The sequence below is a fragment of the Danio aesculapii genome, chromosome 15 (genome assembly GCF_903798145.1).
Source record: "Danio aesculapii chromosome 15, fDanAes4.1, whole genome shotgun sequence".
Lineage (NCBI taxonomy): Eukaryota > Metazoa > Chordata > Actinopteri > Cypriniformes > Danionidae > Danio > Danio aesculapii.
Genome location: NC_079449.1, coordinates 15,893,428 through 15,912,024, shown reverse-complemented (window position 1 = coordinate 15,912,024; position 18,597 = coordinate 15,893,428). Strand labels below are relative to the sequence as shown.

The 18,597-nt window shown below is 35.5% G+C and overlaps 1 protein-coding gene across 1 annotated transcript in view; it reads right to left on the bottom strand.

The window, feature by feature from the left end:
- The window catches only part of nbeab (neurobeachin b), a 344,764-nt gene that overhangs the window by 72,643 nt on the left and 253,524 nt on the right, over positions 1-18,597 (bottom strand). The window contains exons 31-32 of the mRNA XM_056474110.1: positions 9,896-10,033; positions 4,692-4,811 (exon numbers count right to left, since the gene is read on the bottom strand). Of these exons, the coding sequence (XP_056330085.1) occupies positions 4,692-4,811; positions 9,896-10,033 (258 nt within the window). The remainder of the gene's footprint in view (positions 1-4,691; positions 4,812-9,895; positions 10,034-18,597) is intronic.

Here is an 18,597-nt window from a genome sequence, read left to right as displayed (position 1 = left end):
TAAGTGATTGAAAACAAATTATATAGGCCGAATTCAAACAAACAAATTAAGTCAAACATTACTAATTTAACAAATTTGTTGGAATTCAGCCCATATAAATAGTTTGCAACCACTTACCTTAAAATAATGTAGTATATACAATGAATCCTTTTTTCAGTGTACCTTTAACTCTACCATCCTGACTCCAAAATTAAACCTAGCACTAGGTTTAAACTCACAGGGCAACAATCAAAATTGGACAGAGCTCCAACTCCACTCTCACTGGAGGATTGGTTTATAAACTTTGCAGACAGTTGCGAACAGTTTGGGCTGCAAGCGTCGTGATCCGCGTCCTCAAGCCGCTCCGCCTGCGAGCCAATAATTCCTCTACAGCCTCATAATGGGCTGACAAGTCAATCACACTCAGACTCTTCAGCTTTACAGCGTTCGCCCTAATGACACCCTCCTGGAGAGCTGTCACCGGGCACCACTGCCTCATCACACTCCTTCAGACAGAGCTCCAACAGCACATTATTGAGAAACACTTGACGATCGGAGGGAAACTTACTCTTTCGCTCTTAGCAGGAGGCCAGAGCGCCCGAGCCAAAGACTGGAGATTTTGACAATGTTTAAAAGCCTATTTTGATACCTGGCTTGAGAATGATACAACTTCTAAAAGAAATAACTTTACATGTATATGTTCTGCATACTTTACAAATATAGTCTACTCTCTTTAACTTAACTGCACATAAAAATAGTATTGTATTTTAATCTACCTGACAAAAGTCTTGTTGTCAATCTCACCTGTAAGAGCAACAAATAATAACTTCTAGTTGATCATTTGGAAAATTGGCAAAAGGTACATTTTTCCAACGAATCATCTGATGAACTGCATCCCAATCATCACAAATACTGCAGCGACAGCGAACCCATTGGAACCTGCATGGATCCAAGATTCTCACAGGAATCAGTCAAGTTTGGTGAAGGAAAAATCATGGTTTGGGGTAACATTCAGTATTGGGGTGTGCGAGAGATCTGCAGAGTGGATGGCAACATCAACAGCCTGAAGTATCAAGACATTTGTGCTGCCCATTAGATAACAAACCACAGGAAAAGAATAATTCTTCAGCAGGATGGCGCTCCTTCCCATACTTCAGCCTCCACATCAAAATTCCTGAAAGCAAAGAAGGTCAAGGTGCTCCAGGATTGGACAGCCCAGTCACCAGACATGAACATTATTGAGCATGTCTGGGGTAAGATGAAGAAGGAGGCATTGAAGATGAATCCAAAGAATCTTGATGAACTCTGGGAGTCCTGCAAGAACGCTTTCTTTACCATTCCAGATGACTTTATTAATAAGTTATTTTAGTGATTGCAGAGATGTATGGATGCAGTCCTCCAAGCTCATGAAAGTCATACACAATATTAATTCTTTTTCCACTGCAGCATGACTTTATATTCTATACTCTACATTATTTCTGTTAAGTGACAAGACTTTTGTCTAAGCAAAGTCAGAAAGTGATCAAAAGTGAGTTTTTTCCCAGCCCAATCTCTCGAGGAAACATCACTATTTGACGTATTTTCAAAAGAGTGGCTAATTAATGAATTAATGCGATTTTAAAACACGGGGAGAACATGCAAACTCCACTTAGAAATGCCAACTGACCCAGCAAGAGGCTCAAACCAGTGACCTTCTTGTTGTAAGGCAATCATGCCACCCACTGCGCCACCATGAAGCCCAACAAATAGCATGTAATTCAAAATTTACCAGTTTCCAACATAATTCAGAATAATTTATTTTGCATTCAAAAGTAAAAAAGAAAGACTTGTGACAAGTAAAATGTGAATAAACAATGACAGAATTTTCAGTTTCAGATGAACAGTCCCTTTAAATATATACTGCATCATAATCTGACTACAAAACATATCAGCCTGTTACCTTAGCCAAGAGCAAGTTATGCAAAAAACATATATAAAATCATTGAAGCTATGAAATTAATCTCTCACTTAGATCATTTTAGCCCTTTGATGTTTTTGATGAAAGAATCTGTGTGTCTGCGAATCCAAGTAAGTGCACTCAGAAAAATAAATTATAAATAAAACTCTGGTGCTTTCAAGCGTGTTTAATAGGCTATACTATAATGCTCAGCTGCAAAAAAAGGAAGAAAAAGAAAAAAGTAATCTAAAAATGTAACCTAACATACAGATCTACAGAAAACACAAGACAGCAAACTGACAATCTTCATTTTCACATTTTACTTTAATCACGACAGCCAAAATAAGTTTAGTTTAATTGTGCATGGGGCATTCTTGCCACCTCATCGCTAATTTGTGACATTTCTCCCACAAGCCCCTGTTAATTTCAGTACTGATACAACTATCTACAGGAAAAAAAAGGTCAATGATAGACAACATAATGACCTTTGCTGGACAAAGCATGTGCTGAGGCAGTGGTCTGGAAAGATTAAAGGGCCAGCGAACTTTGATTTGCTCTTTTAATGCTGTTTCCTGCTGCATGGGATCATTACTTAAGATAGAATTACGGGTAGTGAATTTGTTTAGGGTGGAAAAAATCCAGAATAAACCTCTAAAGGCCACTGTAATGCTGCCAAAGGACATGGACGATCATATATGTGTGTAAATAAAGATTCTGCATATACACATAATTGCATTGTTTTTTATTGCATTGTTTGCATTGTTAATTTGCATTTGCAAATTCTGTATACACTGTTGTCATGCACAATTTAATAAAAAAAGCTAAATATAATCTGGAAAAAAAAGCAATTTCATTAAATATCAATATTTATTTTAAATGTAATAAAAAGCAGCAAGTAAATAAAAACAAACTGAAAAAATCTTAAACAAAATCAAATATTCAAACTTATTGAAATTAGGCTTTAATGTGAATTAAACGTGACACCACACACACATTTACACATACAGTTGAAGTCAGAATTATTAGCCCTCCAGTGATTTCAAATATTTCCCAAATTATGTTTAACAGAGCAAGGAATTTTTCACAGTATTTGCCCAAACCTTTTCTTGTGAAGGACCAAAAACCAAACTTGGTTGAGGCTAGTGGGCCGAAGGTAAATATAGTTGCCATGGGTAATTTCCTAAATTATTTAATAATATTTAAAAATAACTAGAAAACATTGCTTTTTATATTAACCAATACAGCATAATTTTATAATGAATTTATTACAATAAAAACTAAAATAATCTAATTTATGATAGACGAGTTATACTAGTTTTTGCCTTAATTTGCTCACCGATGTCTTCTTCATAGTCCTCTATCCATCAAATGACACCATTTACATTTAAAAATAATCAGATTCATTTACAACATTTAATTAAAACATGCTCTTTTGCATGTTCGGCTGTGCATCGTGTGGTCCTTCGCCTCCACGCCATGCATTAAAATCAGTTAACAAGTCGTTGATTGTCCCTTAAATATCTAGTTAAACATTATGTACTGTCAACCTGGCAAAGATAAAAGAAATAAGTTATTAGAAATGAGTTATTATTACTATTATGTTTAGAAATGCAATGAAAAACTTTCTGTTAAACAGAAATTAGGTAATAAAAAAATAAAAAATAAAAAAAATTCCTCCTTTTGAGGGTCAAGCACCCCAGATTTAATCTCGTTTTAAGGCCTTCGGTGCAAGTCTATATGAATGACCCTGGGTGTTCTGACAGTGATCTGTGCTTCACAATCTGTACAGGATGTTGATTTATAATGTGCTCCTGTACTTTACACACTGTACAATGTAACATTAATGGAGGGATAACTGTAAGGGCTTGCATGCTAGTATCATCATGTGTTTATATATATATATATATATATATATATAACAAATATAACAAATATATTCAACAGGAGGACTAATAATTCTGACTTTATCTGTACATTTTAAGATACTTTTGATGGCTGATCCAATTCCATTGACACATAATACATTCAATCAGATTAAGAATACATAACATAATAAAAACCCATAAAACCATTCTGCTCATGCATAATAAAGATCTCCTGCTCCACAAGAAAATACAAGAAATCTACTATTGTCTGTCCTAACAGATTGCTGACCATTAAACGTGTTTAACATGATCCACGCAGACACCATAGTGTTTCCAAGAGGCCTGTTTTTTTGCTAACATATCCAGTGTTTCCCTGTACAGCCGTTCATATCGCCTGCACCTCATGTTGTTGTATGCTGTTCCTCAGCCCGCGGTAGTAAAAAGCCCTGCCTTTACATAAAAGACTACATTTTAAATAGCTTTTGTCATTAATGCTTTATTAATTGCCCGAGGCGAAGCTAACCCGTCAGCGAGTGTGCTGGAAAAGTATGACACTTTTAGGTCAGCTCGAGTGCGCTTGCTGAGGCTGAAATGGAAGGAAAGCAACGGGGGGAACAACCATTACTGTGATAAAGCGATTCGTCTCTGAAATACATGCACGCCGAACAATGTTTTACTTTAAATGTTTATGAAGAATTTTTCATTTGCACATATAGCTGCTCGGAAGCTACAGGAATTAAATATCACTGCAAATCATAACAAAGCGATTCCATCTGTTTTTGGTTGACAACCAAGAGAAGCTCTGTTTATTCAAACCCTCACAGTTGCAGCTATGTTGTAGGTACTTACAGTCAGGGAGTAATGACTAGTTTCCGAGACATTATAACATATAAAACCTGCTATCTGATTACCTTCACATCTGCAGTATCACGCTGGCAGTGCCTCCACGAGCGGGCGATGCTGGAGAAAGTGCGGTTTGGGTGATCAAACTTGTTGCCGTTGGCGTTTAAGAAGAATGTGGTGAAAGGCTCCTGCAATTGAGCAAAAACAACAATGTCACTTTTATTGACCAAAATAAGCTCAAAAAACACATCTGAAAACAACCGCAGAGTATCACATGATGCTAATTAGGCACTTGTTTAGACAAATCTGCCCGCTAATGCTATGCGGTGTCCAAAACATGGGCAGAATGAAAAAGTTTAATTCATCTCAATTCATTCTTATGGTAATTGGATTCAATCTCCTGATGGAGCCCTTGTCCGTCGCACTGGGAAATGTTCCGTTTGCACAAACATCTCAATGTAGGGACTCATCTGTCAGATTATGAAGAGTTTGTGGAGGTTTTTTTTTTGTCCTCTCATTTTCTGTAACAGTGCCCGAGGCGGAGTTAATTATATGGCCTGTTGGCTGAGGAGCTCAGCTATGGCTCTAATTGGCAGATTCAGGGTCATCAGTCTGGGCTGGCAGAACGAGGAGTTGACATGGAGATGCTGGATCAGCCAGAGGAAAAAGATGATGGTGTCTACAGTCTCAGTCAAGCCTGGTGTGAAAGCTGCCAGAGGAACCGTCCAAATCATCATCATCATGGACGCAATTGGGCCGCTTGGGAAGAGCCAATTACTGCGTTTTCGCTATGCGTGTTAATTTATTTTCAGTCACACTTTATTTAAGCCTACAGTTCTCGCTATTACCAATTAACTAATACTTTTAGTTCAATAAAGTACTAATTTGCTGCTTATTAATAGGTAGTAAGGTGGTGGTTGGGTTTAGGTAGGCCTTATTGTGACTTAAATTTATCACCACATGCATTTATACATACATTTTAAGATACTTTTGATGGTTAATATTGTGCCATACGCTCAATTCCATTAACAAGCAATAGATTCAATCAGAATAGGAATACATAGAAAACAACCCATAAAACTATTTTGCTCATACATTATAACGATCTCCTGCTCCACAAGAAAATACAAGAAATTTCATTAGACTTAATTTAAGCCAACAATCATTGCTATCAACCATTAACTAGGATTTTAGCTCAATAAAGTACTCATTTGCTGCTTATTAATAGGTAGTAAGGTGGTAGTTGGGTTTAGGTAGGCCTTCATTTGAATAAAGGCCCAATCCCAATTCTATTTTTATACCCTTACCCCTTCCCCTTGGCCCTTACAACTGAGGATTAAGGGGAAGGGCTTCAAAATTTACCCCTAAAAATTGGGACAGCACTGCAGCACCTGCACACGTCATCATGTCATCACGATCTCTTGCTTCACACAAGATCAGACAATGGCGACTGCTGTAGTGATTCCAGTTGTGCTAATTTTTGGTATTTCTCTTCAGGAAATCTCTGAAGGCATATATTATGTTATCATAACAATCTAATGTGGCGATAAGATCGTAACTGTACTGTACACAGTGGCCATATTCATCTATGTAAACACACGAAAACAACATTAACATTATAGCAGACACTGTAAAAAGCTCATTCCCAGCCACTAGACTTTTCTGACAGGGTATTTAAGTGTCATCAAGTGTCAGAATGCTGTGGGACTGCTGTACAGAAGTTATTATTAGGGATTATAGATCGCGAAATTTAGATGGGTTTTTTTTAGCATTTTTTTTTCTTTTTAAAGCATGACGGTAAAACATGAACGCGATTATGAATATATAAAAACGTGTGTTTGTTTGTCATAAAAATTCGTAATAATGACAAAAAAATACTAATTTGTATATCCCCTTACTTCCAGGTTCAAAAATGCTGCCACTGTGGCTGGTGTGTTCTGGGAAATTTTCTTACCCCTTGGTTTCGAGTGTGGTCCTGAAAAATCTTCATTCGAAGGGCTATTCACCCCTTGCCCTTAGCCCTACACCTTCAAGCTAAAAAGAATTGAGACACCCCTAACCATTGGCGTGCACAAAACGAGGGGGAAGGGGAAGGGCTGAGGGGTAGAATTGAGATTGAGCCTAAATGTATCACCACACACAAATACAGATACTTTTGATGGTTGATATTGTGCCATAAGCTCAAATCCATTAACAAGCAATAGATTCAATCAGAACAGGAATACATAGAAAAAAACATAAAACCATTCTGCTCAAACATAACAAAGATCTCCTGCTCTACAAGAAAACACAATAAATCTTATCAGACTTTATTTAAGCCTACAATTCTCATTATTAACCATTAACTAGGACTTTTAGCTCAATAAAGTACTAATTTGCTGCTTAATAGTTAGTAAGGTAATAGTTGTGCTTAAGTTTTGGGTAAAGTTAGGAATGTACTGTATAACAAGATCATGCAGAATGTACTTTATGGGTACCAATAAACAGCCAGCTAGGTAATCTTATCTAACCCTCTATAAAGTGTTACCTTATTATTTCTTTCAAAGATGGATATATTTTAAAAGTAGAATTCCTCATTAAATAAGGTTTGATTGTACAGTACAACATCCTTTAAAAGAAATAAAGTGTTAAAGCCTAGAATTTTGTCAATTAATACTAGATTTAAAATGATCCAATACAACTGGCCAATGCGTACTTATATCATACCCGAAAAACTTACGTTTAACCTAAACATGTTTCAAACGGCAAAAAAACAAAGGAACATTCTTTCATTGTATCTGGGAATGTGAGGTAGTTTAGATTTTCTAGAAAAATGTAATAACATTAATCTCCTCAATTATTTCAAAACCAATTCCAGTTACACCTGAAATAAGTGCTTTGGGTTTATTTTCTGTCATTTGTCTATTTGTCATTACCAGGTTTTCAAACTAAAATGACTGACATGTGTCTTCTACTTGCAAGACGTTTGATAGCATTGACCACTGGCTGAAAGATTTAACACATCACATTGCACTGGAAAGAATTACCTACAGTATAAGGGGCAAATTAAAGGAGTACCATACAATTTGGGATCTGTTAATACAGTTTTTGGAACAAAATCGTACATTGGCACAAGCAAATACGTCTCACTCTACTGATTAATTGATTGATATGTGTACATGTGTATTTTGTATGTGGAATACAGTATATGGTTTTATTTGTCTTAGCCCATGTAAAACAATATATTTACCTGTTGAACTGAATTTGGATGCTTTGGGGGAGGGAGGGGGAGAGTTAAAATGTATTTTTTTTTAAAAATGTATGATTTCATGTTAAAGTTCATGTGCTTTTTTCTTTTTTTTTTCTTCTTTTTTTACAATAAAACAATAAATATATATATTCAGTCGTGCGAAAATATATGATTTTTAAAAAGGAGGCGTGGCACCCAACCCCACTCCTAAACCCAACCATCATTTGGGGAAAAGTAAATCATACTGAATTCTACAAATGAGATCATACAAATTAGCCAAAGTTACGAGATTGTGAGATATAGTGCATTTTTTTAAATCAAAAACAACAACAGTGGTAGAGTAACTAATAGAAGTAGCCATTTATTTTTATTGCGATGTCAGAATTTTGGGCTTTATTCATCTTCCTGGTATATACAAACTCACTTTCCTTCAACATATGTTATCAGGGGTCGCCATGCACAGCACTATAATATGCCATTTATTTACTCTGGCACGTTTTACCACTGGATGCACTTATTGTCACAATTCAGCTCTGAGATTGCAATAACTTGTGCAACCTCCAGTGCTGGGAAACATCCATACACTCTCCCATTCACACACACACACACACGCACGCACGCACGCACACACATGCACACACACTATGGCCTATTTAGTTTATCCAAATGCCCAATGCTGCATGTCTTTGGACTGTGGTGAAAATCAAAGTACCTGGAGAAAAACCATATGAATTTTAAAAACAAGAAACCCCACACAAAAGACAATGGCAAAAACTGATTTGCAAATAACACAAAGACAAAATAAAAAATGCAGCAACTGAAATGTAAGATGGGCGGCACAGTGGCTCAGTGGTTAGCACTGTTGCCTCACAACAAGAAAGTCGCTGGTTTAAGTCCCGGCTGGGCCAGTTGGCATCTCTGTGTGGAGTTTGCATGTTCTCCCCATGTTCGTGTGGGTTTCCTCAGGGTGCTCCGGTTTCCCCCACAGTCCAAAGACATGCGGTACAGGTGAATTGGATTAAATAAATTAACTGTATTGTATAAGTGTGTGAATGCAAGAGTGTATAGGTGTTTCCCAGTACTGGGCTGCAGCTGGAAGGGCATCAGCTGTGTAAAACATATGCTGCAATAGTTGGCGGTTCATTCTGCTGTGGCCACCCCTGATAAATAAGGGACTAATTCGAAAGAAAATGAATGAATAAATTAATCAAATGTAAGTTAGAAATGTTTGAAATCTTTTCCAATATAATATTACCAAACAATTCCCTGAGAGAGCATACGTAACTATAAAAAGCTCTCTTATCATCGTAGAGTACTAAAACCGTGATATGAGCGCTCTTAAACACAGGATCAACTTAATTTTCTCTGCTGATCCTTGATTTTTTTTTTTTTAACTGCCAGTCCATTGGTCCCACATCATCATCACTTGGAGACTCAGGGCAGGCGAGGACGTTAGCAGGAGACAATGATGGACACGTTTCCCCCGCGCTCCGCATGCTGTCTGAGAGGCATAAAGCTGTCACGTACCAGCATGTAAATCATTACGTAGAGCTTTTTGACTTCTCTTTCACATATGCCTGTTTACCAGCCTGTGAAATCCACTCACCGGCTCTCTGTAGCGGAACATCAGGCTCGCCGATTGAGATGTTGGGGTTGATTCGCTTGTGTGGCGTTACGTGCGCTTTGACTGACGGTGATTTGATCCACTAACTGGGCTTGGGGTTATGATATTGGAATGTTTTATGTCCTGACAGCATCGTTTTACATACAATTGTGTGGATTTTGCATGGTAAATAGGTGAGATTTAATCTGTAGATCCAATATAAGAGGCATCTGCTGTGTAATCATTGGAATATTCATGAAGATATAATTGTATTTCCTTCCATCGAAAATGGACCTGCATGCACAATATTATATATCATTCACAGAGGCATAATATGAGCCAGAAGCAGCTCAGCTCTGCTAACTATCCAGTAAAACTGGGTACTTCCCAGATGTTTAAGGTATCAAATTCCTTGCATCCATCCAATCAACGAGACTTACGATTCGGACAAGCCAGTGGAGGGTGGAGGCGGCAGTGGAATAGTGAGTTGTGTAGTGGCAGGGTGGAGTTTCCTCATCCCATGATTCATAGCGATCGGCGTAGAAAACAGCACGCTTTGGGTTCAGCGCTCCGATTGGCTGAGGAAACACACAGATGGGGGGAAAAAAATCAGGAAGTGGACATATATTTAACATTCTTTTGGTTCTATGCACTTATTTAACAACAAAAGGAACATTTAGCCCATTTCTCTTTGAGTTCACTGACGTAAGTGTGCAAAATATGAAAATGAACCACTCTGCACAAACTGTTACGTTGACAGAAGCCATGTTGCTCTCATTCTGTGTGCTTTCTATACACGAACGATAAGCAACCGTCACATAAAAAAGACTTATCGCACACATTACATCTGTGGAGCTGAGAGCTTTGCGTGCATCAGTGTGTGTGTGTGTTCATGAATGTTTGATGGAGGAGGCTGAGCAGAACTCCTTGAGGAGAAACTAGTGGATTTTTCTTGAGGTTTGTCTGTCAAACAGCATTACTATCCTATGTAATATTAGTTTGAGGATCTTGATGATTCACTCCAGGTCAGTTTAAAAATTCAGGACTTACAAGCAACTAAACATGAGTGAATATCATGTAGTAAACTTGGTATGCTGCACCAGATCTTCTGTTAACATGTTCATGCCTTTAGAAGTCACCATGAAATTGAGATACTGATAAATAAATAAATAAATAAATAAATAAAATATATATATTTTTTTATTTACATGTTCTCATAATATCTTTAATACAAAATAACTTTCTGTGCTTTTTACAAATACATTTCCTCTCTCAATTAATATAATTATTAATTTAGTTTAAAAAATATTTTACTATTTTACTCGCAATTTCTGATTTATGTTGACATTAAAGACTGACAAAAAAAAGAGTTTACAGAGGAAAGGGCAGGATATGCTCTTCTCACATGAAATTTACAAAATAGCAAACCACAACAAACCAATGACACAATTAATTCCTGACAGACAAATTCATGCCCTGCTCTATATTTTTTTCTCTCAAAATAAAGGAGGAAAGGTTTCATGCCAAATTTAAATATTGTAATACAAGGTTATATATATATTTGAAAAATAATAAATTAATAAATAAATAAATAAATAAATAAATAAATAAATAAATAAATAAATAAATAAATAAATAAATAAATAAATAAATAAATAAATAAATAAATATGTGAGTTTGGATTTAAGGGTATGTAACACCCCTCAACTAAAACCGAAAAACGTTTAATTTAACTTTTAAAGTAACACTCAACTTTTTTGGAAATCGGCTTATTTTGCAACTCCCCTAGTGTTAAACTGTTGAGTTTTACTCTTTTTTTTTTTTTTCTTTTTTTTATCGATTTAGCCGATCTACAGATCTGACGAAACATTTTTAGTATAGCTTAGCATAGATAATTGAATCAAATTTGACCATTAGCATCTCGCATTTTCCAAAAAGGTGCAGTGTTCCTTGATTGACTGTTATTTTACACAGAAACAGCATAATGGTGGCCTGAAAACGCAAACTTTTGAAAACTGATTTTTTTTAAAAAAAATCAGACAATTTTCATCTCCGTTACAAAAAATAACAATTGTGTGAGTCTGGAATTATGTGAGTTTGGATTTAAGGGTATGTAACACCCCTCAACTAAAACCTGAAAACATTTAATTTAACTTTTAAAGAAACACTCAACTTTTTGGAAATAGGTTTATTTTGCAACTCCCTAGTGTTAAACTTTTGAGTTTTACCATATTTTAATCATTTTAACCAATCTCCGGGTCTGGCGAAGCATTTTTATCTTAGCTTAGCATAGATAATTCAATTAGATTAAACCATTAACATCACACATTTTCCAAAAAGGTGCAGTGTTCCTTTAATGACTATTATTTTACACAAAAACAGCACAATGGTAGCCTGAAAACGCAAACTTTTGAAAACTGATTTTTTTTTTTTTAAATCAGACAATTTCCATCTACGTATAAGGTGTCAGGTTCTTGGCCTGAAAATTCTGGCATACATATTAAAAAAATAAACAAATAAAAATATAAATATAAGGTGTCAGGTTCTTGGCCTGACAATTCTGGCATACATATTAAAAAATAAATAAATACAAATAAAAATCAGCTTTTAAGTACATTTTTGCCAACATACACCAAGATGGAGCCATACAAATGCTTTTGTGAATTAATTAATTGAAAAGTATGTGTTCAAAAGAATAATTTATTCTCTAATTAGACATTATGCTGATTTTTGAGAGAACTTCTGCAGTATTTTGAAGGAAGAATGCTGCAGAAGAGAAATCCCTATACTGTAGGAGTTGACTGTCCACATATCCACGTATCTCTGTGTTTATATGTGGGTGTAAGGCAATCCGAAAGGCCTCAGCTAAAGACAGCGAGTAATCTAGCCTGGCTTAACCCTGTCTGACCTGATTTACACCCTGTACGTCCGCACGGCTCTTCTTTGACCATCTTTCTGCTGTGAAACCACTCTAGAAAATCCTGCACAATGTCCAGAGTAAACAGTCACACTGGCATTCATTCGGCACTGGAAACCTCTCTCCCTCCCTCTCGCACACATACGGATGTTGATAAACCTGTCATCATACAACATAAACAATTTGTAACAGTCTCTCTTTCTCTAAATCCTGTAATGGCTGAAAGTCAAACTTAGACAGCGCATGTATTCAACTTCATCATAAGCGCTATACGAACTGTAATTGTTTCTTCGGGTAACATCTGCACAGCTCCCCCATGATGAAAACATCTTCACATTTGCTATTACTAATATAAATACATCTACAATAATATCAAGACCTGCATGTGTAGCTTCCAAATAAAGTAAAATATTAATAATAATAATTGCAGAATATGTTTAGGTCATATTATTAAAGTCAGAAATGCTATTAGAGTTATTACAGTGTCATTTAGATTTAGATTATGTTATAGTTTGCATAAATATTAAGCACTATTTTAATGGTTTAGTAACTGTTTTTGTCATTTTTTCATTTTATTTATTTATTTATTTATTTATTTATTTATTTAAATTATTCAAATTATTTATTTATTTATTTATTTATTTATTTATTTATCTAGTTAGTTAGCTATGCATGTATGCATTATTATTTTTTAAATATGGGCTGAGACTGGCTGGCTGAAATTAAAACTCTGTGTGCATATAAACACTGTTTCTTTTCAATGGGTTAAAGTAAAAAAAATAATAATAATTGACTGCTGAATTAAAAAAGAAATCCACTATTTCTCTTACGTTTATGCTATTCAGGAGCCATGTGCACACACTGACAAGTCAAATCTTCTTCTCTCTCTTTCAAGTTCAAAACAAACTTGAATAGCATTTTAGATATGTATATAGAATATCCTGTAATACATTAACATAATCAAATTAATAAAATAATCAGCAAATTAGAAATAAATGACAGAAAAAGGAATAAAAACAGACTATATATCTATAAATGATCATAATTACAAGATTAAAATGTGTAGATTATTTAAATTAGGCAACTGCGTTGATTAACATATATTGTACATCTATTTTGCAGCCAGTTTAGACCAGTCATTTCATTTTTTCATTTTGTTTAGATTTTAAAAAATTAATTATTGAATGTTTCTCTTGCTCTGGCGACTGTGCGCGCACAGTCAGCTGCGAGGGCAAGCGAAAGTTGGCTTAAAGGTAATGCAATGATGCATATAAGCTTTAAAAAGTGAAAGCAAACATTGAATCCCGGACAAAATAGGAGAATTAGAAACCCCTGGATGACTTTTTTATGTCCCAAAAAGGCATGCCTCTGTGGGTCTGCAGAGCACGTGATACTCTGTGGGAGTGTTGACAGGTCTCGCACACACTGAACGAAACGTGTAAATTATAGAAGATTTTCCTATATTTAATCGTGTATGTATATATATATATATATATATATATATATATATATATATATATATATATATATATATATATATATATATATATATATATATATATATATATATATATATATATATAAAGTGTGGGTGTATTTACAATATTATGTTAATATATTTATATATGTATTGAAATATAAAATCACTCTAAAAAAGAAGAATATTAACCAAAATTACAGTAAATTATAAACCATTTTTAAATTATTTTTTAACCCAACAGTTGTGTTTGTCCATAATATTCTCCCACATCTGTATTGAAACAACTCCATCTTTTTTAAAGTCTATTTCCTACCATCTAGCCTCTTTAGCAAAACAAGAACATTACAACATTTTTAAATTACAACCATTACCACTAATGACCAAATGATTTCATTCCACCACTGGCGAATTCCAACTAATTAGCAATTACATCAGACCTTGCTGAAAATGAGGATCACAACCAACTCAAATATTTCTTTAAAAGAACTCATGAAGCCTTTTTCAGAGTCCCAAAGCAGTCATCACTCCATTACGAAACTTCAGATTGGAACAAATTGGCCTCCATAGCTTTTCAATCAGCTGGGTCTTCAGCCAGTCAATATTAATATACAGCGTGTCATTGACGAGGAGGACGACGGCGGCCCTAGAGGGAGATCAATACTCCCCCCGAATCTGAGTGTGAGCGTGGGACAGCGGCCGCTTGTTTGGAGCAGTGTGGGAAATTTGTCTAGACTCAAAGCATGACATAAATAACAGAGCGATGTCATAACAAATATCTGGAGGAGCCGAGATATATCTGGCATTCTGGAAATAACCTTACACGCTTTAATGCAGAAGATAATGACCACAAACAAATTTCTCATTCTCTTTTATTTTCCCCCTTGAAAATATCTACTCATTTCTCTGCTCACTTCAAAACCATCCCTTCTGCCTTTCATTCCCTTCCCTTTTTTAATGACCATCCACGCCAATGTTAGCACGCTTGGAGCGAATGAAAGAGAAGTTTATGGAGATCTGTGGAGATTTATGAGCTGATAATGACCTGCCATGTGACGTCTAGGGCTGACCGTGATTGGGTGAGCAGCCACAGGAAGTCTCGCACGCTGTAAAAAAAGCTTCTTAGTGGGACCGTTGCTGGCTGCAAGATGAGTCCAGCTCATAGCAGCAAAAAAGAGCCACTTAAAGCAGGGAAATATTGTGCTTGGCATGACATGGTGTGTTTGCCCGGTTCAGCATAGCAGCTGTGGAGCAGACAGGCAACACAAATGTTTTCCAGTGCTGTGTCGAAAAGTAGCAAAACTGTCCGTCTTTGTTTTCGCTTTTTAAAAGCGGTGGCTTGTGTAGATTCAGACGTTTAAAACTTCAGGCGGAACTACTCTTGCAAAAAAACAATGGTGCCAGGAAGTACCAAGAAAAAAGTAGACTGTTAACAATTTCCCGTAGAATCTACAGTTACTTACTGGCAGCCGTTCACCAGTAACTTACTCTAAAACAATTACAGCAAAACTACTGTATTTACATTTACAGCCTTGTTTATCTTGCTGTATATGTATTTATAGAATTGTATAACTTTACTGTAAAATATACAGTAATTTTCACAATGCACCTTTAAAATACAGTAACATACTGCATAACTGTCCTACAGTAAAACACAGTTCATATTACAGTTAAATACTGTTTAATTTACAAAACACAGGGTAGGAAAAGAAAAAAGCAGCAAAAATTTACGTCTTTGTTTTTATTTTTTAATAGGGATGGCTTGTGTAGAATAAGATGTTTAAAACTTCAGGTGGAACTACTCTTGCAAAAAAACAGAGGTGCTAGGAAGTACCAAGAAAAAATTAGACTTTTAACAATTTCCTGTAGAATCTACAGTTACTTACTGGCAGCAGTTCTACAGTAACTTACTGTAAAATCAATTACAGAAAAACTACTGTATTTACATTTACAGCATTTATCTTGCTGTATATGTATTTTTAGTATTGCATAACTACTGTAAAATATAAAGTAATTTTCACAATGCAACTTTAAAATACAGTAACATACTGCATAACGGTCCTACAGTAAAATACAGTTCATATTACAGTTAAACACTGTGTAATTTACAGAAATCGTAAAAAGTGTTGGAAAAGAAAAAGTAGCAAAACATACTTTTTACATACATACTTTTTAATGAGTGAAAAAGTATATAGCATATATCATGATTCTGATTGGCTGTTGTCATTTTCCGTTTGATTCCCGCCATTAGTATTACTTTTCAGCTCTGGGTTGACCTTTGGGTAGGGGCTGCACAGCCTAGTCGACTAGATGTCTGGTTGACTTAATGCTCTGTTATGATGCTTTTTGATTGACGTTGACTAGCTTTTCTCGGTCACTCTGTGCAGATCTCATGGTTTTTTGAAACTGCCCTCGGATAATTAAAATTAATTTAAATGTTTTTTTTTTAAATGTAAATAAACTAAAACTAAAAAAGACTTTCTTCATAATAAACAAATATTGTTGTAAATACTGTAAAAATGTTCTTGCTCTGTTAAACATTACTTGGGAACTATTTTAATATTATTTGGGCTAATATTTTTCCCTTCAAATGTGCATACTGTAAAGCCACTTACTGTATAAAGTGTCACCTTATTTCTGTACAAAATGAAACTGGGTTTGTATAACTACAATCTTTAAGGTATAAGACCGCTGATGTCCTCCTTTGTGAAACGAGAGGAGAAAAAAATCTATGTTAACCGCTTTGGCTATCTAGCAATTTACTATTTCCTATTCCAAGTTCAATGACATGCTGAGTGCACTTAATAGGGTGAACAAAGAACCATGTAATTGTCTTACGCAAGACCCTGTGGGGAATCTGTCTTAAATAAAAACAGGGCTTGGTGTAAATTTAAGGCTTTCCAGACTCCCGTTCTCTAAGCTATGTGGAGGAAACACCTCGCAACAGATGCTAAGAGTGAGACCGGGGTGACTGATAAAGAATCCAACCCACAAAAAAAAATCCAAGTTAGCCTATATAAAAGTCTTGAGTGTTGTTCAAAGATACTAAAAAGCATTTTGGATTGTGACAAAATGATGCAGCAAATTTAAACTCCAGAAAGAAAACCTCCAAGGGAATAGGTATCAGAAATCATAACAATTAATAAAAATGTATCTCAAAATGTATTTAAAAAAATTAAAAACTGCTTTTATTCTAGCCGAAATTAAACAAATAAGACTTTCTCCAGAAGAAAAAATATTATCAGAAATGCTGTGAAAAATTCATTGATGATGAACATTATCTGGGAAATATTTGAAAAATAAAAAAATAAAATAATAGGAGGTGCAACAATCACCAGCGATCTAGCCCATGCAGATCGCTGGAGAACTACAAATCTGCCATCAAATGAACTACAAATCCTATTTTATCTGTACTCACACACCAGTAGCAGATCACCCACTGATTACACACACACACAGCTGGTAACTCATCATGGACTGATTACCTGGACTTTATATTAACTTCACTTCACGCACAAATGCAGGTACGCACGCACACACACCTTGGATAACCTTTATGTTTCTGTTTTGCTCCTGTTTTGACCATTGCCTGTCTGACTACTCTTATTAATAAAGAACTGCATGTGGATCCTCAACTCAGTTGTCCAGCGTCCTACCGTTATAGGAGGGCTAATAATTCTGACTTCAACTGTAGGTATTTTATATTTTGCAAGTGCAATCAAATAATTAATTATCCCAGTGATTTACGTAAAATTGTGCTAATGTTCATAAATTATTATTAGAATATATAGGTCTGTGGGTGCACAATAAAATCAACCGTTCTTGGATTACCTTTATGTTTCTGTTTTGCTCCTGTTTTGACCATTGCCTGTCTGACTACTCTCATTAATAAGGAACTGCATGTGGTCGGCGCCAGTGGTGTAGTGGTTGGTGCGTCGACACGTGCACTCTGGTGCTCTCGGCGACCCGAGTTCAATGCCACCTGGCAGTCCTGTGCCGATCCTTCCCCTCTCTCTGCTCCCCATGCTTTCCTGTCAGTTCTCTCTACTTTCCTATCCAATAAAGGTGAAAACCCAGAAAAAATTATTATAAAAAAAATAAATAAAAAATAAAGAACTGCATGTGGACCTTCAAGTATATTGTCCAGCATCTTACCATTACAGGAGGGCTAATAATTCTGACTTCAACTGTAGGTTTTTTATATTTTGCAAGTGCAATTATGTCAGTGATTTATCTGAAAACGTGCTAATGTTCATTAATTATTATTAAACTATATAGGTCTGTGGGTGCACAATAAAGATCAACCACATATATATCAGATCACACATCTTCCTCAAGTATTTAATGAAGAATATGAGCATATCCCTTGTGACCCAATTAAAACAACTCCTCAGAGACACCTGTGCTTCGACAATCCATTCAATAAACTAATTAGCCGCAAATTAAAAAAGCCATTTGCTGTATAACAAACAATACAATTGAAGAGGCAACCAACAAAGTGCAATTGTTCACTGCGGAGTGTCTATAAAAAGCATTTGACTTCAGGTGAAGCTACATTTACGATGACTGTCACGTTTTAATTGCTTTTTAAAGAGACAAGTATTCTACTAATGAACTGGAGTCCTTTGGATTTCTTTTTAAGTTAATTGCACTGGATATGGATGTCATTTCGTCTTTATGAATGCAACCGTAACCTGTGCCTATGGAAATTAAAACAAGTACCACGAGACGAGTCATAAACACACTGT